The sequence below is a fragment of the Fusarium tjaetaba genome (genome assembly GCF_013396195.1).
Source record: "Fusarium tjaetaba strain NRRL 66243 chromosome Unknown NRRL66243_c0000035, whole genome shotgun sequence".
NCBI classification, from domain to species: Eukaryota; Fungi; Ascomycota; class Sordariomycetes; order Hypocreales; family Nectriaceae; genus Fusarium; species Fusarium tjaetaba.
Window position 1 is genome coordinate 111,687 of NW_023501231.1, and position 24,060 is coordinate 135,746.

General features: G+C 50.8%; 7 protein-coding genes across 7 annotated transcripts; 4 read left to right on the forward strand and 3 right to left on the reverse strand.

The window, feature by feature from the left end:
* Nucleotides 1-82: 82 nt before the first annotated feature.
* FTJAE_1936 (vesicle-fusing ATPase) lies at nt 83-2,502 on the forward strand (the record flags this gene model as incomplete). The annotated part of the gene is made up of 3 exons (XM_037348077.1): nt 83-201; nt 255-2,115; nt 2,164-2,502. 3 exons carry the CDS (start codon nt 83-85, stop codon nt 2,500-2,502), a joined length of 2,319 nt encoding a protein of 772 aa, XP_037210896.1.
* A 3,608-nt stretch (nt 2,503-6,110) lies between these two features.
* On the forward strand, nt 6,111-11,817 carry FTJAE_1937 (LTE1 GDP GTP exchange factor; the record flags this gene model as incomplete). The annotated part of the gene is made up of 2 exons (XM_037348078.1): nt 6,111-6,640; nt 6,909-11,817. The coding sequence occupies 2 exons, from the start codon at nt 6,111-6,113 to the stop codon at nt 11,815-11,817; spliced, it is 5,439 nt and encodes a 1,812-aa protein (XP_037210897.1).
* Nucleotides 11,818-12,967: 1,150 nt separating this feature from the next.
* FTJAE_1938 (40s ribosomal s0) lies at nt 12,968-14,078 on the reverse strand (the record flags this gene model as incomplete). Its single annotated transcript, XM_037348079.1, has 3 exons — nt 12,968-13,230; nt 13,281-13,729; nt 13,909-14,078. The coding sequence occupies 3 exons, from the start codon at nt 14,076-14,078 to the stop codon at nt 12,968-12,970; spliced, it is 882 nt and encodes a 293-aa protein (XP_037210898.1).
* A 377-nt stretch (nt 14,079-14,455) lies between these two features.
* On the forward strand, nt 14,456-15,463 carry FTJAE_1939 (ribosomal S15 precursor (mitochondrial); the record flags this gene model as incomplete). Its single annotated transcript, XM_037348080.1, has 2 exons — nt 14,456-14,501; nt 14,553-15,463. The coding sequence occupies 2 exons, from the start codon at nt 14,456-14,458 to the stop codon at nt 15,461-15,463; spliced, it is 957 nt and encodes a 318-aa protein (XP_037210899.1).
* Nucleotides 15,464-15,683: 220 nt separating this feature from the next.
* Nucleotides 15,684-16,941, reverse strand: FTJAE_1940 (vacuolar ATP synthase subunit d; the record flags this gene model as incomplete). Its single annotated transcript, XM_037348082.1, has 4 exons — nt 15,684-15,767; nt 15,817-16,706; nt 16,757-16,845; nt 16,910-16,941. 4 exons carry the CDS (start codon nt 16,939-16,941, stop codon nt 15,684-15,686), a joined length of 1,095 nt encoding a protein of 364 aa, XP_037210900.1.
* A 467-nt stretch (nt 16,942-17,408) lies between these two features.
* On the forward strand, nt 17,409-19,417 carry FTJAE_1941 (nucleolar NOP58; the record flags this gene model as incomplete). Its single annotated transcript, XM_037348083.1, has 3 exons — nt 17,409-17,443; nt 17,537-17,626; nt 17,764-19,417. The coding sequence occupies 3 exons, from the start codon at nt 17,409-17,411 to the stop codon at nt 19,415-19,417; spliced, it is 1,779 nt and encodes a 592-aa protein (XP_037210901.1).
* A 1,265-nt stretch (nt 19,418-20,682) lies between these two features.
* Nucleotides 20,683-21,865, reverse strand: FTJAE_1942 (stomatin; the record flags this gene model as incomplete). The annotated part of the gene is made up of 3 exons (XM_037348084.1): nt 20,683-20,967; nt 21,024-21,607; nt 21,664-21,865. The coding sequence occupies 3 exons, from the start codon at nt 21,863-21,865 to the stop codon at nt 20,683-20,685; spliced, it is 1,071 nt and encodes a 356-aa protein (XP_037210902.1).
* Nucleotides 21,866-24,060: the final 2,195 nt, after the last annotated feature.

Below are 24,060 nucleotides of genomic sequence, written 5' to 3' on the forward strand. Positions count from 1 at the left end.
GGTTGTGACAACACATCGCTTGTCCAGATTTGGCCCTTCCGTCTTTCAGCATCACCACCACCGCTTCGATCTCCTACTAGCTATGAATCGTCCATTTCGCCCTCATCCAGGGCAACAGGGAGCTCCGCCTCGGGCAGCGCGGCTGCATGTCGAGACCATCGAAGATAAGACTCTCAGAACCAGATTCGTTTACAACAACAAGTAAGCTTATTCTTTGCAACGGTAAAAGGACGACGAAGCTCATAACTAGGAAGATGCGCCGTGTCCCCCGAAGACTTCCCTCCCAACCGAGATGGCTCTGATCATCACATCCTCATCCGTGGCGGCCAACCTGTTGGCGAATACGTCGTCACTGCCACGCCCATTCCAGGCTTCCCGAGAGGCGGTATCAGTCTCACCGACGCCCAGCGAACATGGGCCGGCATCACCATGAGGGACGAATTCATCGGCGAGATCTACAATCCATTCAGCGCTCGTTCCGATGCATACCTTGGCACTGTCGAACTTTCGATCACTTTCAGAACCCAAAGCAAGAAGACAGACGTTCCCTACGATGAGGATGAGCTCTCCAAGCTCTTCATTGACTCGTACCAGAACCAAGTGCTTGCTCCTGGGCAGCGCATGCTTATGGACCACCGCAACATTCCACTTCTCGTCATTGTCGAGTCCGTGGTTCTCACGGGGTTGGACACGTCTTCAGAAGCGGAACAGAAGAACCAGGACCCCAATGCTAGAGGTATCCTGATTCCCCAGAGCAAGGTGTTCTTCCACGCCAAAACAGGAGATGGCTTCAAACTCAAACCTTCGGTGAACAAGCCCAACGCCAGCGCCATCTTCGCTCCCAGTTTCAAGTTTGATGATCTTGGAATTGGTGGTTTGGACACTCAGATTTCCACCATTTTCCGCCGTGTTTTTGCGTCTCGTATTTTCCCTCCTGGTATAGTCGCCAAGATGGGCATTGATCACGTCAAGGGACTTCTACTTTATGGTCCCCCAGGAACGGGTAAAACCCTGATTGCCCGACAGTTGGGCAAAACTCTAAACGCTCACGAACCTAAGATCGTCAACGGTCCCGAAGTGCTAAACAAGTTTGTGGGTCAGTCCGAGGAGAACATCAGAAAGTTATTTGCAGATGCAGAGAAGGAGTATAAGCAAAAGGGAGACGAGAGTGGCCTTCACATCATCATCTTTGACGAGCTTGATGCTGTTTGTAAGCAGCGAGGTTCCGGATCTGGTGGCGGCACAGGCGTTGGTGATACTGTTGTCAACCAGCTCCTTGCCAAGCTCGATGGTGTGGACAAACTTAACAATATCCTTTTGATCGGCATGACCAATCGAAAGGACATGATCGATGAGGCTCTGCTACGACCTGGTCGTCTAGAAGTCCAGCTAGAGATCTCTCTGCCTGATGAAGAGGGTCGATTTGGTATCATCAAGATTCACACCTCCAAATTTGTCAAGAACGACATCTTGGACCACGATGTCGACTTGGCTGAGCTTGCTCGCCTTACCAAGAATTACTCTGGTGCTGAAATTGCTGGTCTGGTCAAGGCAGCGGCAGCCAGTGCATTCTCTCGCCACACTGATGCCAACCAGATCACTGTTACAAAGGATATCGAGCACATGAAAGTCAAGTGGAGCGATTTCCTACTGGCTCTCAGTGAGGTCCGGCCAGCATACGGTGCCTCCGATACGGATTTGGAGGCGGTTCTCCATTCTGAGATTATCCATTATTCGCCTGACATCCAAAACATATTGAACGACGTGCTTGGTGTTTCTCACATGGTCCAGGAGCATCCTAAACATCACAAATCCTCGATCATTTTTCACGGCGCGCAGGGTAGCGGCAAAACAGCCCTCGCTGCACACATCGCAAAGCTTTCAGACATCCCTTTCATCCGGATCATCACGCCCCACAAGCTTCTCGAGTATCGCGATGACATAGCCAAGTCGGAGTTTATCACGAAGACCTTCAACGATGCGCAGAAATCGGCCGTCAGTCTTCTGATCTTGGACAGCATCGAAAAGCTGATTGGATGGAACCCCATCGGGCCTCGATTCTCGGCAACAATAGCCAATACAATATCTGCTTTGGTCGCCAAAGACGCTGTTCAGGTAAGCAATTTACTGACATGGCAGTAACTTTAGCTAACAGAAACGCAGGGCCACCGCCTCCTTATCTTTGCAACGACTTCTAAACTCAGTATTCTCGAGGAGCTCGAGCTATCCAAGGACTTCTCGCGGGATGTTTACGTGCCTACAGTATCGAGCCTCCGTGAATTGAAGACAGTCCTGCAATCAAGGGGCGGCGTTGCGGCTGGAAGCGCCGACCAAACCCTCGCTCGTATCTATGAGCATGCTGGAGGGGACCAAGTTGGTGTCGGCATTAAGCCAATCATGGAATTCATCGCGGAGGCTGAGATGAGCGAAGACAGTGATCTCTTTGTCAATAAATTCTCGAGCTCGGTGGTGAAGAGGATACAGAGCCAACGGATTCGGTAGAAGAGGTAACAATATTAGACTAGACCTATGAAATTATTACTTCAAATTCATCAAGTTTAGTATAAGGCTTGAAGACTCTTGATAAAGAAGAGATAAAGTATTGACTACCTAGGTATTCTAAAGATTTGGTAAGTTGAGTCAACTAATCCTATACTTGGTCAAAGATTTGATGGATTTAGCTAACTCATCCTAAAGTTGTCCTAAAGTCATCCTAAAGTTATCATAAAGATCTATAAATTTAGATAAATCCTAGACTTGTTCTCAATACCTATTTGATGAATTTGGTCAATCCACCCTAAATCTATCCAGTTTATGCTCAGTTCTACACCCTCAAACCATGCTGCTATCACAAGTGGATTGTTTATTGCCCAGCAACACTCGATAACTCGAAGAGTCTACTGCAAGCAGTAGGGTAGCTCGTTGGCGATGTTACATGGCCGATCACATGGCCATCGCTTCAAGCGGCTGATGATCATTGAAAGGCAATACGTGAACATGGGAACCTTGAAGCACGCACGCGAGAATGGATACGCGCCCACTCGCCAAGTAGCGATAATCATGCCGCATTCCGCAGAAGCAGCATGAACCAGTTCAAAACAAGAAAATGTGGCTGGGTTTGGGCGGAGCGGTTCATCGGAATCGGCGCGGGCCTTAAACTACAGTGTACGTATCCGTACTTACGAACGACTTTCCAGATCTTGACTCGGCCGGGGCAGCGGAGGCGAGAAAGAATGTGTCGATAGGTGCTTAAAGAGAGGATTGTATGCGTGGTGTTGGACGGGAACCCCGCGGCAAGACAGATGGTTGGTAGGTATTGAGGCTTCGACTGACTCGTGGTGATGGAGATTTAGTGGTTGAGGGGACGGGTACACCGCATGTTTGCCGAGTCAAGAGTGGTCATTGGAGGCTCTTTGTGCTAGTGAGCATGCAGGTATATGGATTCCTTAACTGTCGCGTATTTATTTATTTGCTGATGTTGATGCTGAAGACGATATCGTGACGAATGGCTCTTTGGCGTGTGGATGTCGGATTGTAAAATGTTACATACTGTAAATAGCATCGGCGATTTGTTCTATTCGGCGAACTAGGTAGCCTCATGCGAGGCGATTCATCGTAGCACTGCATATTTACAAACCACAACATGCACCTTCTACCGAGATGCGGGTCCTTCAAGTAAGACAAAGGGTTGCGTGAGGAGTTGAGTGAGACCTTGATAAGGCTGCAGAATCAATCACATCACATCAACTCCAAGACAATTTGATTCTCTGCATCCCAAACTCGACATTGCCCTCGACCTCGTTGGAATTCTGTACCCTAGACCCTAGGCACCTAGACCGAGACCTGAACCTAGACTACCGAGACAGGAAAAGACCCACGGATGCTTCCCCGGGCACCCAAGCAGTTGGTGTCGAATCAGAGCTTAAAGTTCGGCCTAGGCTTTTTGGCTTGGTCTGATTTCGGAGGATCTCATGCCTTGTCATGGATGCATGGCACGTGTAGGGGAAGATCGCGGGAGAGAGAGGAATGGACTGATGCTCAAATGTTGCCGGTTTCAAGATGGAGGGAAACAGAGGAGAGAAGAATAGTGATTGACTGTGATGAGAAAAGAAAAAAACACGGATTAACGCCAAGAGCAGGAAAACGTGATGGGCTCATGCATGATGCATTAGCTGCGCTGCATCCTCGGTCATGGGATTCTCTTTCTGGAACGATTTCGCTCTCAACCCCCGCCTGTAGTCACAGTGCAGTAATTATCGTACAGTCCCCGTCCCGTCCCTTCACTCAATCAACGCCTGCAAGGAAATCCCCTCATGGAACGTTCCGATCAGATTTGCAAGAGCAAAAACTCTATCAGAATTGATACCCAAGATTTCCCCTCTGATCGACAAAACTGGGCATTAACTCTAACAACTCCTCCTACCTTAGCTCCGCCGCCCAAAGGAGGGAAAATCTGTACGAATATTGATTGACTCGAGCGTGCCCGTGGTAGGTAGCAGGTACTTTTGGCCGGTGTTCTGGCTGCAACGTCAAAGCATGGCAGAGTGCAGGTACAGAGTACCTTGCAATATGCAAATGGCAGGGGTTTGCAGGGGATCTTTTGTATGCGACACGGGCCGAGCTGTTGAGCCGTTGAGGGATGAACGGCGGGTACTCGATACTTTTGTGTGCCGATTGAGGCTTGTGAAGAGGAAGCGTGGTAACCAACGGCATGGACATACCCTGCTCTTTGCTTTTTGCTCAAGTACATACAGTAAGAAGACCTCATCTTGTGATGATAATGATGAGAGGAGACATAGAGACAGATACGAATTGCTGTTCATGACTCCCTGCTTCTGTTTAGCTTGAGGCAAACCGTTCGTGTCAAGTTAGCTGAAGCTGGAATCGCCAATCAGGCTTGTGAAGTCGACTTTGAAAGACGGGAGACAGCTGGACTAACCCACCAGCAACCCTTCCACTGGGTTCGGCTCAGAGAGGAATACAGCGGGTGAAAGTATCTCTACCTTCAGCCCGACTGTATTCTCACCGAGATTTGTAGTACAGCTACAAGATGACCTGAATCAATTACTGCTATTCTTAAGTGCTAGACTAATGCCAGCCCCACACCCTCCTCTATCCCATCCCATCCTATCCCATGTGCCAACCCAAGTCCAGGTCCAGCCCGCGCCATTCAAGGCCCATCTCCCGTCCGCCCTCTCTCTTGTCTCGTCTTGTCTGGCCTCTGAGAGAGGTTTTTGAGTTTCCCCCAATTGCCGCCTCTTGAGAAAAAAAGGATCTCTTTTCTTCTTTCCCTTCCCCTTCTCTTTGCTTTTTTGAACGAGTGTGTGAGAGAGACAAAAGGGCTTTGACAAGGGTCTATTGTTGTTGTACTGTATCGTGTGCCCGTTATTCACTAACCAAAGTTACACGTCTTATTTCGATCCTCTCTCTCTCTCTTTACAAACAGTCACGACGACCCCTCTGTCTCTGGCTGAGCTGAACTGTCTCGCTCCGACGATCATTGAAAGTGTCCGGTACTCGAATGGCAACGACAACAACGACAACTCTCCCCTAGAATCGAGTCGAGTCTCTTTTTGCTTTATGGCTTTATCATGTAAGTTTTGTTTTATTGTTACTTTATGACATCAGATCCACCCTTTTCAAGGTTTGTCTACCCAATGTTCGAAACTCGACAAGGTATTCCATGCTTGTCGGTCTCGCCAGGCCTCAGGTTGGTCTGGTTACTGGTAATTAATTTACAGTGCACAACACGCACACTTGAACTGGACTAGCATAACATGGCAATCTAATGTTGTTGATGGTGGGATGGGCACAAGCCAACTAATTCTCACTTTCTTCATATCAATCATTTCTCCAGTTCGGACTCGCCGCGTTCCCTTTATTCTCTCTTTCCCTTCCCCCCATTCATTACCATCTCCATCTCGTCACTCTCCACCACGCGCGCCCCAGCATAAACCCACGATATGCGCGCCGACTTGCTCAGCCTCTGAAACGATCGCTGCTAACTCAATGCCTTGATTGTCAGCTCCTCTATCGCTTTGAGCACCGTCAGCTCTGCCCTCTCCTGACGTGACGACAGGCAACGCGCCTGCGAGCGGCCTTGCCGTGCCATGGAGGCCCTGGAGTCTTCGACGCCCGCGGACCCGCTGCCACCAGCGTCTGGTCTCAGCGCAGCGTCCCCAGTCCCAGTCCCAGTCCCTATACCATCACCTCCTCCAGCTGCTGCAACTACTGTCAAGGATCCGTTGTCAACCAAATCAACGGTTCAGTCCAGGTCTCGTTCCGGCTCAGGCGCTATCGCTGTCGCAGCCCCCAACGTGAATGCTGCCGTAGCAGCACTCAAGAAAAAGGAAAACACCAGCCCTGGCTTCTCGACACCCAGTAAGTGGCCTTCTGTTAGGTCCACCAACACCGCGCGCATGCCCACGACTATCGTTGCGAAACCCTTGGTTCCCCTCTCAGAACGAAGAATACACCAGAAGAAACCCACAACCCGAAGTCTCAAGGACTCAGATTCCAGCCTAGATAACCAGGGCAGTCTGTCTCGATGGGAGATTACTCCAGACGGTGGATCGGCAGGTCGTGAAGGACGTCAATTCACTGTCGCCAACGTCGGGAACAATGGTCGCATATATTTGAGGTAAGTGAAGGGTTGATATATCGCGTGTTTCCCTCTAGTGCCTCATTTATCTCATCCCTTGGGAAAATGTCACTACCAGCCACATCCCCGCTCTCCCTTCACTCTGCGGTCTTTGCTTGCGCTTTGTGGGGAGATGTCTTAGCTGAGCTCTTATTGTGATCCCTTCTACCCGTCGCCTTGGGGATAGCAACGTGGCTGGCACGAAACACGACGCTCGCTCGTATTTTTGACATCTGCGTTCCACAAACGACTGACTCTCATTCTCCAGGCCGACCGTTCGCCCTGCGTACCAGCGAACTCCTCAGCCCCAATTCGTCTTTCCGATTACACCTCCCAGTACCGCAGGCTTGGATGCGATCTCAAATAAACAGCTTCAAGACGAGACGAGTGAACTTCACGTTAGTCAGTGGACGCCAACACCGGAACCTTCACCCTATGACGGTACCCGAACATACTTCGATCACGATTCTCAGTATCCGCTCCGGCCCGTGAAACATCGTCGCGCGCTTTCCGATAGCACGGTTCACGAAGTGTCCGCCGCCAAAGATTCGGAACCCGGGGCCTTCAAGATCGTCATTTCGAAGCCATTGGAGGAATACCGACCTCGGACTATGGAAGATTTCGATTCGACTTCTGATCCTCTTCTTGACATTACGATACCATCGTGGCGCATAGGAGTTCCCCGATTCACGGGAAGAGGCACACCAATGATTCGCGGATCCTCGTACGCTCCCACTGAGGAGTTTCGCTCAAGTAGCGCCTCGCTACTGAGCCGACCTCAGGGAGTGCTAAATAGCTCGCACCCTGATATAACATCTTCAAGGAGGCCGAGTTCTATGGCTGTACCGATGTTGCGAATTTCTCGAAATATATCCGCCATGACTCAGACTCCTTCAACCACACAACCTTCTCGAACCATTCGTCCAAGCTATCAATCAAATTCTAAAGTCGAACCCGCCATGTTCGATGATCTCACATTCAAGCCGGCCTGCGATGATCGAACATTAGTAAAATATTCTGCAGCAACTGGTGCTGTTATTGCTGCTACACCACCGCGCCTCGTTGCCGAAATCACATCACCCAGTTTCCTCGATTATGAACTCATCTCAGACTTCTTTCTCACTTTCCGAGCGTTTCTGGAGCCCGTGGATCTTCTCCGTATGCTTATTGCAAGACTGCGCTGGGCTTTGGCCCGTGATGATGAAACAGGCATGGTTGTTCGTGTTCGTACATTTGTTGCCCTTCGACATTGGATTCTCAACTATTTTATGGACGACTTCGTTGTGGATTATAACCTCCGACAAACGTTCTGCGAACTACTCAACGATTTTGTGGATGAACTTTCGCAATGCAACCGGTCTCGAAAGGTTCAGCTGAAGATTCTTGGAGAATTAAAGAAGTGTTGGCGAAGGGTTTGCGCGCTATACTGGGATGGCCCGAATTTCGACGACTCCCTCGATTCTAGTGTTCCTATCATGCCTGGTGGTATTGCTGGACATCGTGATCCCAGCCTGGATCCATCTTTCTGGGACCGTGATGATGGCGAAACGCCCCGTATCGAAAGTCTACTGCCACTAAGAAGGAGTCCAGCCGAACGAACAAGTTTCATCGCCGATATTTCTCGAGCTGGCCATGTTGGAGATTCTGTTGTGGTTGAGCACCGTCCAAGCACCCCTGAACGACAAACCGCAAGGGATTCAGCAGAACAGCAGACATCGCCAATCAGCATGACCAGCATGGACATCATTTCATGCTCTTTTCCTAGCAAGATCAAACTTGCTCAGCCTCATCAGACGAACCCTCTTGCTGCTCATCCTGTATCGACCTCGGCTTATCACACTGGACCAGTAGCTACGACTCCTCGTGCCCTTGTTGGCAAGCGTGTACGACCTCAAGCTGCTCACAAGCGTAACAACAGTTTGACTGATTCTCTGCGAGAGCACAGCACGGATAAGCTGTCATTCAAGGATCAGGAGTTCATGATGACAACCCCATATGGCGGAAGTCTTGTCCGTGGAAATTTGTTACCTCCTGGCCAGGCTTTTGTCGATGTGGAACCGGATGAGTTCTCTACCAGCTTGGTTCCTTCGCCTAGCCTTCACCCTGAAAGTCGAAGCCTTGTTAAGGAAAGAATACCCGCTGGAGCGATGTCTGGACATGGTATGAAGAAGCTGCTGGGAACTGTTCGAAGAGCCTTGAGCACTAGGGGACAAGGCATGTCTCCCACTCAAGGGAGCCTCGTCAGTCTTGGTAACATTGGTCCTCGTGGCGCGATCACAAATCGCATCCCTGGAACGGCTGTCGTACCCCAAAGCCGCCATAGGCCCAGCGGAGCTCGCCCGACTGTCAGAATTGACCTGCTCGGTGCTGAGATCGTAGAGGATTTCAAGAAGGCGGTGCGAGATGAGGCTGCTGCTGAAGCTGATCGTCGCGGATTACCACCACCAATGTCTCCTAACCCATCCTTGACTCCTACTGGAGACTTTCACTACTCGGCTGCTCATATGGATACAACCAACTATGATCATATTACGCACGAGCATAGACATCGACCGTCTAGCGACATGGCCATTACTACAGGCAGCAAATCCATTGTCATCGTGGATGACACAACACCTTTCGACCCAGCGCTCCTCCACCGAATTCCTAATAGCAATGCTTCTGTTGAGGCCTTTGCAGATACTTTCAAGTTGACGGGAGGTGATCCAACTCCCCCCTCTACTCCTCCTGCTGGCAATGGCGGGAACACACCTCGACGTTCCTCATACCTTCTCAACCAACATGTTGTTCGGCCATCTTTGGATGAAGATCCTCTACCGCCATTTGTTCCCGACTTCGAGACCCTCGCCCCTGTCACTAGCGCACCTCTATCAGAGGATGGTAGCCGAGTCTCATACTCTACAGCAGCTCGAAGTACTCGCAACCGCCCTCCTGTGTCGTATCAGAACCACCGCCGCAACAAGTCTGGCAGGACTCATCGGTCTCTGAACTCGATTCTTCGCCGCCGCAGCTCATTTACAAACGGCCTCGCTCGTAGATCCACAGTTCAGAGTTTCGATGCCACAACAGTTTCTGGCCAATCGATCGCGGAACCTGAGCCCGAGGAACCTATACCACCGCCTCTGCGAATTCTTCGACGACGACCTGGAGGAGACCTGCGAGCTGCCACGAACGTGGGAGAGCTGGATCCTGTTACGTTGAGGAGATCGCAATCTGTTGGCTCGTTAACAACATACTCAGAGTCAATTCGCAGCTCTTTCATGCAGAGCCCTCGGATGGCGTCTTTTGGTCGTGGATCTTTCGGTCAAGGTTCGGTTGTCTCCATTGAGTATGTACAGCCTAGAAGCGAGGCCTTCTCTGTTGGACAACTTGCGGACAAACCAAAGCGAGAGCTTTCGCTATTCAGCACTCACTCATCCAAGCCAGCTATGCGCCCATCGTTCGAAAAGGAGGCTCAGAAACTGGCTCAAATTCCTGATGACGACGATGATGGCGGAATCGAGTCTGCTTTGGCCAAGCTTGAGGGCAAGCTCCCCGAAAAGAAGTCACACAAATCTGCTGTCAGTCTTCAAGCACCGCCTCAGACAATTGGCGAGGTCATGATCGCTTCAGAGCAGTTAGAAGCGGATCGCAAGAAGAATCACCATGAACAGGAGTTGATGGTCAGGGAGACGTTCATGCTGGATCCTGAGGATAGTGAACCAGAGCCTTTGATTAAGCCGAAAGAGCAAAGCCTCTCACCCGAGAGACCTACAACCGAAGCTAGATCATTCTTGACTGGTTCGTCTCACGAAAGCTATTCCTCTGTTCCTATCCTTGATCGAGACTCCGCGAAGGGTCGCCCTTGGACCAACATGTCGATCCTCGAGGGCTCAGATGAAGAAACCACGCCTCGACCACACAAGACCGTCTTGTATACCGAGGATGGAGGCGACTCACAGCATGCTTCTTACGACTTTATTGAGAAGACGCGGAGCATTGAAGGCATCAAGCCTGGCGACACCGCTCCCTCAGCGGAGGAGGACCAATCGTTCCTTGACGACGACAGCGACCTTTCATCGGAAATGTCGGCGGACGCTCTCGAATACGAGGACTCTGAATACGGTGATGGTGTTTTGCCTCGAGTGAAGCTCCCTGCTCATCCACTTGGCTCGCCCGCTCCACCTCCTAACCGCAAGCCTCCGTCTCCTCCCATGACTTTGGTGCAAGCCCTGGAGATGTCCCCGCCTCACTGCTTCACAGTCCCTGAGTTACACGAGGATCAAGTTTGGGGCCAGAAGCCTCTTCCCCCAACTCCTGAGACTACACCCACCGCTGCGTACGTTCAGACAGCTGATCAAGCATCAACCGATGCACTTCGTCAAGTTGCCAAGGTGGACTCCTTTGAGAGCAACAAGTATTCTGCTCACTTGCCATTCATCCTGGCTTTCGACTCGGAGATCCTAGCTCAACAGTTCACACTCATTGAAAAGGACGCGCTGAACGAGATTGACTGGAAGGAGCTCATTGACATGAACTGGAAGGATGCTGCTCATAGCGACTCTCGATCGTGGGTTGACTTCCTCCGTAACTCTGACGCCCATGGAGTTGAAGTAGTCATTGCTCGCTTCAACATCATGGTCAAATGGGCCATCTCTGAGATTGTCTTGACGCAGGGCCTAGAGGAGAGAGTAAGATGTATCACCAAGTACATTCATATCGCCACTCACTGTCGCCGATACCGCAACTTTGCTACCCTCGCTCAGCTTACCATCGCCCTGTCGAGCAACGAAGTCGCTAGACTCACCAAGACTTGGCAGCATGTCGCTCCTCAAGACCTGAAGACCCTGCAAGATCTTGAGAAGCTGGTCACTCCTATGCGCAACTTCTACAACCTACGTGCGGAGATGGAAGTTGGCTCTGACCAAGGCTGTATTCCTTTCGTTGGTATCTATACCCACGATCTGCTTTACAATGCTCAGCGACCATCTGAGATGGCTGGCTCCCCTACAACGCCTCCCTTGATCAATTTTGAACGATGTCGCATTGCGGCCTCTGTTGTCAAGACACTGCTTAGGCTGTTGGAGGCCAGCACCCGATACAAGTTCCAGCCCATTGAAGGCATCACTGAGCGCTGTCTCTGGATGAGCGCTTTGAGCGACGAGGACATTCGACGTCACTCGGAAATGCTCGAATAAACTCTACAACCATGCGGTTTACCCACCACATTTTTACACTCATACACATACGGGAACGATAATAACGATTTATGACTCACCGACCCAAACGGCGTTTCATTTCCTATGTTTCAACACCACAAGAAGAGCATACCCAGCATGCCTTCACATTATACCCCATCTCATAACTCGTTCACATACCACCACACCAGGAGTTTTCTCTTTTTCTCCCCGAGACATACAACATAATCATCAACAGCATTTGGGACACAAAGCAAGGAGTTGGGCAAGCTTTCTTTTTGTGTATTTCACACGATTTCATCTATGGGGTTTTCTCTCATCCTGGTTTTTGATCATACCCGCACTGCGCAAGCGTCATGTTGCGTTTTGTTCCCTTTTTTTTTCTGGTTTCTCAGTTGATAGAACGGCCAGTTTTGGATTCACTTTAATTAGTGTTAACGATAGGTTGGGGTGAGGGAAGTTGGTTGTTGATATAGCATAGGGATTAGGATGAGTAGATGTTGTGAGGATTGACAATTGATACCATGTTTACGATGAGTTGGTTCTATCTTAACTACCTACGTGAAAATGATTTTTTTTCTTAATGAAGCCGATGCAAGTAATGATCGTCACCAAGTTAGTCTACAGATTTACGAATAACACAAGACTTCACAAGCATGTTTACGGCACTCAATCATGTCATGGGTAAACCCAGGTCAGACGACTCATATTTTGACTTTTCTCGCATCAATACAAATTCCATAGAAACAAGGCGGGATAACGATTAAGTCCATCCCCTCAGCAGCGCAGGGCTTTCCCTCTCCATCCCAAAAGACAAGGAGGAGAGTATCTTTCCCTCATTAGCACCGCCGAGTTGAAAACCTCAATTCCCACGGATGTTAATTCGTAAGATAGTCAGCAAGAAAGATTGTGTTATCGAAAGGGGGGAAAAGGAAAAGGTTAACGTTGTCGAATAGTTTGATTGAACCACAACACACATCCACACGCTTTTCTGCTCTCTGCCTCTCTCGTCGTAAAACCGTTCCAAATGTGTTCAGATTCAGTGTCTGTTTTGAATTTGCTTTGGTATCCTCTTTTTTGAATTCTTGTTTTACCAGTCAATGGCAGGCTCTTGGTGTCCCTGGCCATCACCCTCCTGGGCCTCAGTACCCTACCACTGAGAGTCCTTGGGGGCCTCGGCGGAAGCAGCCCACTCGGTGTTGGCGGGGGCAGCACCCCACTCCTCACCAGCAGCACCGTCCCAGCCGGGGGCAGCGGCACCGGTGGCACCAGCGAAGCCAGCGGCGGGAGTCTCCCAGTCACCACCAGCGGTGTTCTGGAAGCCGGACTCGATGGCGGCGGGACCCTCCTCGTCAGCGCCGGGGAGCTTCTCCTCCTCAACCTTGTCCTCAGCCTCAGCCTCGGGGTCACGGTCTGCGAGTTGTCAGTGCATGTTGCTGGTGTTAGTTGAGAGGGAGACATACAGAAGTAAAGATCGACCATGACGTCCCAGGGGGTCTCGCGGTTGTAGATGGTACCACGGAGGCGGAGGACCTCACGGGCGAGCATCCACCAGACGGCACCGATGGCGTGGCGACCCTTGTTGTTGGTGGGGATGGCAACGTCAACGTACTCGGTGGGAGAGTCAGTGTCGGCGAGGGCAATGACGGGGATGTTGACGTAGGAAGCCTCCTTGATGGCCTGGGCGTCGGTGCGGGGGTCGGTGACGATGATCAGACGGGGCTCCTTGAAAGATCGGGTGATGTAGTTGGTGAAGGAACCGGGGGTGAAGCGACCAGCGATGGCGGTGGCACCAGTGTGGGCGGCGAACTTGAGGACGGCACGCTGACCGTAGGGACGGGCAGAGATGACACAGATATCGGCGGGGTTGTCGACGGCAGCGATGATACGGGCAGCCAGAACGATCTTCTCCCTGTGAGATGCGCGGTTAGCAATTGTGCGCGAGAATATTTGGTGTTTTGGTTTCAAGATTTTCTGCCCCTCCTCTGAATAGTTTCATTTTTCGAATATCGAATATGCGCTTCCAACGCCCCCTCCAAATAGACAATCTTGAAGCCCAAAACTCCCATAAAAATTCCAATTCAAACATACCAGGTCTTGCCGACGTTGATGACGTTGACACCATCGGCACGGGTCTTCCAGAGGTAGTTCTCCATGTGAACCTGGAGGTTCTTGGAGCCGAGGTGGCACTGAGCAGCCAGGAGGGTCTCAATGTCCTGGCTGGTAGCGTTGAAGAGGGCGGGCAGGTTGGAGGGAGCCATCTTGACGGATTATCTTCTCTTGTCTTGGGTGACGAAAAGGAAGGATGGCTTGGAAGGTGACGGCGAAGAGGATTGTGGTGTTGCGTGCAGAGAATCGCAAAATCGAGAAGTTCGCGACTGAATTTTGAGACCATCAAAATGTGGGAGGTGGGAAGCCCTGATGGATACGCTAGGCTGAACATGGGTTAGCGGCGCGATAAGAGATCGAAGTGCAGTATCTCCACGTGACAAATAGGCTAATCTGTTTCGGTACTCAGCGGCCCAGCGGGCTCCCAGTACGGCATTGGCAAGGTGGGCTAAGGAAAATTTGGGGCGGGCTTTGGAAGGACGACAATCCATCAGTCTCTGTATCAAAGCAGTAGGTTGATGCTTCAATCATGCCCCCTAGAATACCGGCGCTGCCGCGCTTTGGCACATTGAACCGTATGTATCTATTGTAGCCATTAGCTTCTTCAATGCTAATCAATTGTTCAGTCTGCCTCCGACCCGCCGCAAAGCCCGCTACCCCCAACTTTCTCCCCATCGTCCAAACGGCCAACTTGTCCCAGCGTGAGAAGAAGCGCAAGGCGAAACAGGATCCCTACCGATGGGCTCAGGCGCAACAGCGAAAGGCTGCCAATGTGCAACGGCGTGAGGAGCTCGCCCGTGAGAGGGATGAGGCGTGGGGTGATCCCGTCAAGGGAAAGACAACTCCCTTTATAGAGTCTCTTGAATCGGCTGGTCAAGAGGCTACGTCCCGTGTTCCTGTAGATGGAAGTGGAAACCCGCTCGCCGAGGCACATGAGCTACCGACATCTCCGGAACTACGAAATTACTTCCTTACCGACTCTGAACTCTCTGAGGCTGTCAAGCACGCATATACTCTTACCAAGCCCATGATCGGCGTGGTCGAGTCACAGATGGAACCCGAAAGCGGAGTGGATAAGGCGAAGCAACACGAGCAGCGCCACCAGAAGGCCATTGAGGCCCTGCGCCGTATCACATCGCTCAGCAACAGCAGCGCAAAGGACCGCTTCCACGCCAACGTGAGACGAATCGTTGAGGAATTCGGCCGTCACAACACAGACCAGGTTCTGAAACCCAAGCCAAAGTCAATTCATCGCAACAAAGTGCAAATGCCGGTCCGGAGCGGTCCTGATACAGGCAGCTCCGAGGTTCAGATTGCTATCTTGACAACCAAGATCAACAACCTCTCTCAGGCTCTGCAGATCAACAGGGGATACAAGGATAAGCACAATAAGCGAAACTTGAGATTATTGCTGCACCGTCGACAAAAGCTTATGAAGTACATGGACCGTAAGGAGAGGGGAAGTGAGCGATGGACTCACATGGTTGAGAAGCTGGGTCTTACACCTGCGACATGGAAGGACCAGATCTCGCTGTAAAGACAGAGCGGGAGCTGAGATGATTTTGTAGAATAACTTGTTTCTCTCTATGTACAATACAAGCCACCTGAAAGATGGAGCGACGATGCCGCCTTTTGCATCTACCTATCTGTCCTTTGCGCCAGTGTGGGAACTAATCCGTGCCATTACGAGCTCAGTTGCTGCTATACTACACAAAATCCTGCTAAAAATGAAAACGATGCCAATACCTATACTCGATTTAAAAGACGCTAATGTAGTTGCCGATGCGCTCTTTCTGGTTCTGAGCTATGCATTCGGCAATCCAGGTGATATTGCGGATTTCCTGTGATTTGTTAGTCTCATGAGTACCACTCATGTTGGGATGTACTAACCTGTTCTCGGAGCTTCACCCAAGCGTAGACAATGGCGTGAGTGAACTGCCTGGTGAAAGCGTTCTTGGAAATCTCCATCTCCTTCTGGTAAAACATATCCTCCAGCGTCTTAGTCTCACCAGCGCCGCCACCCATGTTTCCAGGTCCCGAGGGTCCGCCACCGACTGAGATGGCATCAAAGAAAGACTTGTAGTCATGAACACCATCAACTGCCAGGCGAACACCCTCAGGGTCCTCAGCTCGGGAGAGCATGAGAGTTCCTTCGGGGTATAGCTTTCCAAAGTTGGGATAGAGCTTGTTACGGTCTTGCTTGGAAAGATCTGTGCCGAAAGAGTTGAGGGTGATGTTGATGGCTCGGCGGTCAGCCTCGAACTCGAGAATCTCAGACATGACCTCAGCAGTGGGTGTACCAGCCATCTCAGGGTGAGTGTTGACAAAGTTGTAAAAGTCCTCGAGGTAGTTTTTGTAGAGTGTGTTTCGGACAATCTCAATGTTTAGCTCGTCAAGATCCTGGTGGCTAAGACTGCCCTTGAAGTATGGAGCAAGAGGGGTTTCGATAAGCACACTGTTGTAAAGTTCCTCGATGTTTGTAGCAACGCAGAGAACTGGCATAGTCTCGAACCATCCCAGAGGATGGCATCGCTCAAGGAGCTCACGGGTATCACGCTCATGGAGGGTTCCTGTGATGAGAAGGGCGACGTTGTCGATCATGTAGCCGTAGGTGACGTAGTCCATAAAGGTAGCGAGGGAGCCGACAGCTTGAGCGCGCACATATCGGAACTCTGAGATAAGCTTGTCGGTGGTCTTGGCTGCGAGAGCTGACGTAGAGGGGTTAGGTGGTAGGGAAGCGAGAAAATCGCCATATGAAGGACCAAGCTGAAGCTTGAGATCTTGTGGCCGTTAGTTTAATGAAGTTGGTGATGAAGTCATCGTCGCGTACCATCAATCGTCTCGCATTGAGTCAAGTTGTTATAGGCAGCGCCTGTGAGAAGACCGTTGCGGTAGCCTCGGACAATTCCTTCGACGTAGCTGTTCCTTATGATTAGTCTCCAGAACCACTCGTATGAAGCTCCATCTTCAAGCTAATACGCACCCGCCGTTGACGTTGTAGAGAAGGCCCTCCATCTTGATTCTCGTCCGTGGTAATACGTTCGATCTTAATCTGTCGTAGTTGAGGCCTTGAGGATTATAGAACGTCTTCGTGGCCGAGGCGATGAATTAACTGGATTGTTTAAGTTGGCCGCCTAACAACCCTCAGCCTGCGACGCAAGCTTGCCCAGACATCCTGTCGCGAGCGTCGACACGTGAGTGGCCAGGAGTCAGTGGCTGGGGGTACGTACCTGATGTAGAAACCGGAGGCAAGTACTTCCGGCAGCCGAAGAACCTGCATCACACTTTCCGCGCCAGGACCAAGACCAAAAAAAAATGAGTGGAACCTTCCCAAGCTTCATCTGAAATTTTTCCATCGCCAGCCCACCCTCGATCTTTCCTTTCGTAGCCGCGCACAACAGACCGGACTGTGCCTCGCGAGGAAGCCACGACGCCAATCGAATAGAGCGAGACCAGAAGGAAGGAACCAAAACTAATTCACCATGTCGCTCTTTGTGCTTGCCGAGACGCCGGCAGGGTAAGTCGCGACTCCCGATCTTGACCTCGACCATTGTCAATTCATGATGGCGAGGCAGGTGAAGATCTAGGAAGCCGGGCTAATTATTGGCAGCTATGGCCTGTTCAAGGCTACTGACAAGAAGATGCTCAAGAACGAGGAACTCGCTGCTGAGCTTGGACGACCTGAGAAGGTCGTTGAGATGTAAGTTTTTTGAACACTTTTTTACTTGCGAAAACTCAAGCCATTGAACACCCAAAAATGTCTCCAATGGCAGAGTGGACCATCGCCAATTGCCGAAATACCATCAAGTACCTTGCTGACATATTTACCCTTGATAGGCTCAAGCTCAAGAAGTTTGTCAAGTTCGACAGCGCCGCTACCGCTCTCGAAGAAGCTGCGTCGCTCAAGGAGGGCAAGGTCCCTGAGCTTCTCACCCAACTCCTCGACGACCTCAAGTCCGAGAAGAAGGCTTCGCTCGCCGTCGCCGATATGAAGCTGGGCACTGCCATCTCTAACATGCCCTCGCTCAACATTTCTCCTGTTTCTGGCTCCAACACCATGGACCTCTTCCGTGGTATTCGAGGTGGACTTCCCAACCTTATCCCTGGACTGCTCGAGGAGAACTTTGACCGCATGGCCCTGGGTCTTTCTCACTCCATGTCGCGCCACAAGCTCAAGTTCTCTGCCGATAAGGTCGACTCCATGATCATCCAGGCTATCAAGCTCCTCGACGACCTCGACAAGGAGCTCAACGTCTATGCTATGCGAACCAAGGAGTGGTACGGATGGCATTTCCCTGAGATGGCCAAGATCCTGAACGACAACTTGGCTTACGCTCGCGTCATTCTCGCTGTTGGCATGCGCACCAACATTGCCGATAGCGACCTCTCCGAGATCCTTCCCGAGGAGATTGAGACTTCCATCAAGGCTGCTGCCGAGATTAGCATGGGTACCGAGATCACCGACGAGGATCTCGACAACATTAAGCTCTTGGCTGACCAAGTCATTGTCTACTCAAACTACCGAACACAGCTGTCCTCGTATCTCGAGAGCCGCATGCGCGCTATCGCTCCCAACCTGACTGCTCTCGTCGGCTACCTCGTCGGTGCCCGTCTCATTGCCCACGCTGGTTCTCTCATCAGCTTGGCCAAGTCTCCTGGTTCCACCATTCAGATCCTCGGTGCCGAGAAGGCCCTCTTCCGCGCCCTCAAGACCAAGCACGATACACCCAAGTATGGTCTCATCTACCACTCTTCACTCATCGGTCAGGCCACCGGCCGAAACAAGGGTAAGATCGCTCGTATGCTGTCTGCCAAGGCTGCTCTAGGTCTCCGTGTGGATGCCCTAGGTGATGCCGAAGACGACGCCGATGAGGAGGAGCGCGCTATCCTTGGTCTCAGCAACCGCATCAAGCTTGAGAACCAACTCCGCAAGCTCGAGGGCAAGCCTCTTCTGCCCAAGGGCGCCAACGTCACCCCCTCTGGTGAAATTGTTGGTGCTGGTCAGTTCACTCTCAAGGAGACCCGCCGATACAACGGTGACGCCGATGGTGTTGCCGATGATGAGGAGACCACCGAAGCTACTCCCGCCAAGAAGCTCAAGAAGGCCAAGAAGCTCATCGAGGAGGTTGACGAGGAGATGAAGGACGCTGAGGACAGCGATGACGAGGTTGCCACTCCTGGCAAGCCCAAGAAGCTCTCCGAGGCCGATTACGAGCGCCTTGCCAAGGAGGCCGGTATCTCAGTCAAGAAGTTCAAGCGCAAGTACGAGCGAGGTGACGTTGAGCTGAACGCCGATGGCACACCCAAGGTCATTAGCAAGAAGGAACTCAAGAAGCTGCGAAAGGCTGAGGAGAAGGCGACACCTTCCAAGTCGCAACCCGCCGCCGAGGAGATCGATGGCAAGAAGAAGCGCAAGCACGACGACTCAGAAGACGAGGAGCCCAAGAAGGAGAAGAAGCAGAAGAAGAAGAAGCGACACTCTGAGGCTTAGAGGCCCTCAAGTAAACGTCCACGGCGCAAGTCGTGACGATGCTGAATCGGACACAATTGTAGGACTTCTGAGGTTACCAATCTCATCCTACCTGCTTTACTCGTACTCGTCTAAACACTGACGAAGAATCCGCTCCAAAACGAAAGATCATATTTCAAGTCAACCCAACAACAGACTATTGGACGGTTCCCGATGTGTAGATATATGATACCTGAGAGACTCCTGGCATGGCATCTTCTGCCCGCACCTTGTTTCCTGGCTGGCTGGCGTTTGGGTGGAGGGCATATTGGCGTGATTTGGTTTTATCCCTTTTTCGTATTTTCAACTTGACCCTCTGTCCCCTCCCCCGTCCCCTGGGTGGATGCGCGATGACTTCTGGAGAGGAATTTACTATGCTTTTGATGTATCATTACGGGAGGGTGAACAGAGGGATATAGAAGAGAAAATTGTCAAGTTTAAAAGTTAATCCTCAAGTTTGGCCTGCCCTGGAGATTGTGATTGCTAAATGAACTACTACCTATGTAGCTAGTTGTGATGATCTGGGAGTGTCATGCAATGTGACTTGTCACTTTTCCATGAATATGTATGAGGTTGTCTTGGTTCTGTTCACTCATTTTGGGGCCTCGAGGAGCAACAAACCGGCGTTCTTCAACCAGGGTGCCAGAAATAATTAGTCTAGAATCCTTCCAAAGTTACCCAAGTCTTTTTTGTCACCGACGAGAAAATATCACGGTTTGGCAATTCAAGATTATCACAGTCCATAAGAGTTCTTTCGGTTTCACGGACATATGAAGTACTCCACAAACACAGCAACATCAGAAGGAAAAGGGTATATTCATAGCGATTGGGTATTTTCCATGACGTTAAGAGATCATCCAGAAACCATCCTCATTAAATGCTCATCTGAGCAAACCAAGGGTATCCATCACCAAAAATAAAAGCACAAGATACCACCCCTATCCACCACCGCTCCCTCGATAGAAGAAGAAAGTAGAATACATACACTAAAATTTGAAAAGCGCAACGAGCGATGGCGGTTGTCGTTGAGATGGGTATCAGAGTGTAGCGTTGAAAGCAAAAACGTGACAGGTCATTCAGTTGAGTTAGAGGAGCAAAGCTGGGGTGTAGCTCTGGTGAAGACGAGAAGAGAGCAGGCGAGGGCAATGCTTCCGAAATCAAGTAGACCAGGCTAGAACCCAAAACGGGAACCCTCAAGCGTTAGCCCATTGCCTCAATGTAATACGCACGAGGGAAGAACGCCTTGTTTAGATGTTCTCCACGACGCGGGCGTTCATGGCCTGTTGGAAACCTGGGTCCTGACCTCCAAAGTCGTTTTCGATATCCAGGGCACGGCCGCTGGATTCGCCAGTTTGGTTGGCCATGGCCGCATTGAGAGCGTTACCCATGGTCTGATTGGCCGCAGGCAAGAAGATGACCTTGCTGTTAGCAGACTTGGCCATGGCTTGCATAGCCTCCAGGTATCGGATCTGCATGGCAGGAGCCGAGCTCAAGATATCGGCAGCTTGTCGCATAAGCTTGGCGGATTCAACCTAGGAGGAGTATGTTAGTCATATGTGACCAAGCGAAAAAGGATGCAGAATGTTACCTCAGCCTTAGCGGCAATGATCTTGCTTTCACCAATACGCTTGCTCTGAGCAGCCATGGACAGTGACTCCTGCAGCTCCTGGCTGAAGACAATGTCCTTGATGAGCATGCTCTCGACCTGAACACCCCATCCAGCGGCAACGTCCTCAATGATTTCTCCAATGGACTGAGCAATCTCCTCACGGCGCTCGATGACATCCTGAAGAACGCGAGCACCGACAACGTGGCGGAGAGTGGTCTGAGTGCGTTCCATGAGAGCTTGCTTCACGTTGTTAATACCGAAAGCAGCCTTGTGAGGAGAGACAATGTGGTAGTAGATAACTGAGGTCAAGCGAAGAGTAACGTTGTCCTTGGTCATGCAAATCTGCTCGGGCACCTCTGTGGTCTGAATCTTGACATCGATCTGAATGAGTCGCTCGCTGAGAGGGTTGATATTAACCAGACCAGGATCGACAGCCTTGTAGAACTTTCCGAACTTCGTGACGAGACCGACGTTGCCCTGGTTGACCTCCTTGAAGGGGTTGGGGCAGATAATGCAGCAGGGTACGGCACCCATGGTTCCAATGATGGTTCCAAGGGCATTCACTGAAGGTGTTAGTTGATGTGTTGATATCATGCATTTCGTGATCACTGATACTTACTCATTGAGCCATACCAACCCTTGGGGTTGGCGTCGTTCTCGACAACAGTCGCATAACTGCGCTGGAGATCTTCTTTCTTGGGGGGCTCAACTGCCATCTTGTGCTGGGCCATGAAGCCTCCGTTGCCCTCCATCACAGGAGCCTTGGTTGGGTTTGCGGAAGAGCTTCCGCCGCCGTTGATCATGCCCTCAGTGGACGACATTGTGAAGTGTGAAGTGTGGTGTGTTGTGTTGATTCGAGAAATGGCTTGAAGGTTGTTTAGGGTTGATCAAAGAAGTTGTGAAGTACTGGATGATCGAAGTTGTTTTGTTTGGTGATGGAATGTCTGTGACAATGGAAGTTGTAAGTGTTTCACTTTGGAGGTGGGGAGAGGGTGTTATTTAATGTTGTCGGGCAGGTCCAACCCACCCTCAAGCTCAGCTCATACATCCTTCCTTCAGAGCTACAACCTAACATAGCGCCAAGTCAATGAGGTGACGTCGACCTCATTGGAAGTCGCACCCGACACAACCCAAGCTTCGTGCAGTGCAGGTGCAGGCGCAGGCATCAGTGAGCAAAAAGACTTCTGACCTGGAGGTAGGATACTAAAAACAACTAGACTAGAACCCCCTAAGTATGGTCTAGAGTTGCCTGAGTATTTTTATCATCTAAACTAACTTTCTTACCCTTCTACCCCTGTCGCCTGAAACCCTGAGGTGCACAGGTGACATTGACACGGGGAAGGAGCGATCTACTTTCCAAATTGTGGAGCCCGAATGGCATGCAACCACCTTGGCGGTGATTTATGATTCGCCTACGCGATCTTACGGGAAGGGACTTGTGGGGCGCAAGGCTTGGAGGTGCCGCTAGGGTCTCGCATGAGAAAGAGCTCTTGATTTCGTCGCGGGAATACGATCAACGCGACGAGATATGGGATGAGGCATTATCGAATCAGGAAATGACAATCACAAGCCATTTGAGCGTATAAACCTGAACTCTACCGATGGAGGGTTCGTCAGTGTCGATACGCACTTTCTCAATTGAACTATGGGAATAAGGCACGTTTGCTCAAATCCATGATATGGCCAAGACTTTTGGTAAGCTCTCGGCTTTGGTGAACCCGGTAACGATGTGCGTTGGCCAAGCATTACTCGAATGACATATACGGCAGTATCTTTTGTTTCTGCCTCACAGGGCGATGCCTTCTCACGTCAATGCTATTGAACCGCAGTCCATTCTCGGAGATAGCTTCTTGAGACGAGAGACTAGCCCCAGGGCCAGAGGCAAATAGTGCAGATCCCTGAATCTACTCCGCCTCTTTGAGGATAAACGGCCACGATAGTTTGGCTAACACTTGTCATTGCGCCCGATTGATGTTGGTTTCCATGACCGCTGGACTTTTTGATCCACGGAGACTCGGCAGAGCTACTGGCCGACTCTGGCCAATCATATCATGGGCTCAAGGCCAGAATAGGATAACTCGAGCGCTGTTGGGACGTGTAATGTCATTGGATGGGGGACGTGTGATCAGTTGCACTGCCTCTTGGAATTGTTCAAGTCAATGTCAATATCCATCCACTTGTCATTGTTGGTCACCTTTCGGCTTGGCGATGCCGGGATGGGATCTGCTGTATCTGGAAATGGCCGGAAGCAAGAAGCCGTAACTTTAGCTGTTAGATGGGGATAACATTCTAGAATGATTCCCGGCGCTAACATCTCATGTTGTCGACGTCCAATATCTCTAGGTGTCACGCTGCAGTGCCTTGATCATTTGCCACTTGAGATATCCCTCGTGTAAGTCGGGCAAGTCTGATGATTGGCACTTTCATGATGAGTTGTAGGCTCTGGCCTTCTCAGCCTCAATCCCTCTGATGATGCTTCTGAAGCTTATAGCGAATGCTCATTAATTACCAAGGACATGGGCCGCAGCTAATTTTACCTTTTACCGCGGACCGTCAACCTGGCGCTTGGGTAAGACTCAGGTCTTCAATTGTTAGCCTCAATTGTTAGCCTCAATTGTGGCCTTCAACTGTTGGCCCCAAATGCCTGAGTCTCAGAACAAGCTCAACTCCACAAGGCAGACCGCTAATCTCTATTCTCCATCTCATCACCTGATACACATAAACGACTGTTGGTCCAACAACTGTTAAGCTCATTGCTCAGCCTCGACACAGCCTGGGAATGTAATTGCTTAGTTTAATCCATTACCGGGTCCGGCTCCGAAGATCTCGGCCCCGTTTTTGATGCCTGGCCGATCACGTACTCCGAACCCCGGCCGAAGGATCGCCGCATGACGAAAATGTCATGAAGTTTCCCCAGATAAACAATGCAGGAATAAAGAGATCCACTGTTAATTTTCTAGAAGACTGTGACTGTGTGATTCTTTGGGATTGCCCCTTTCTATTTGCATAGCCACTT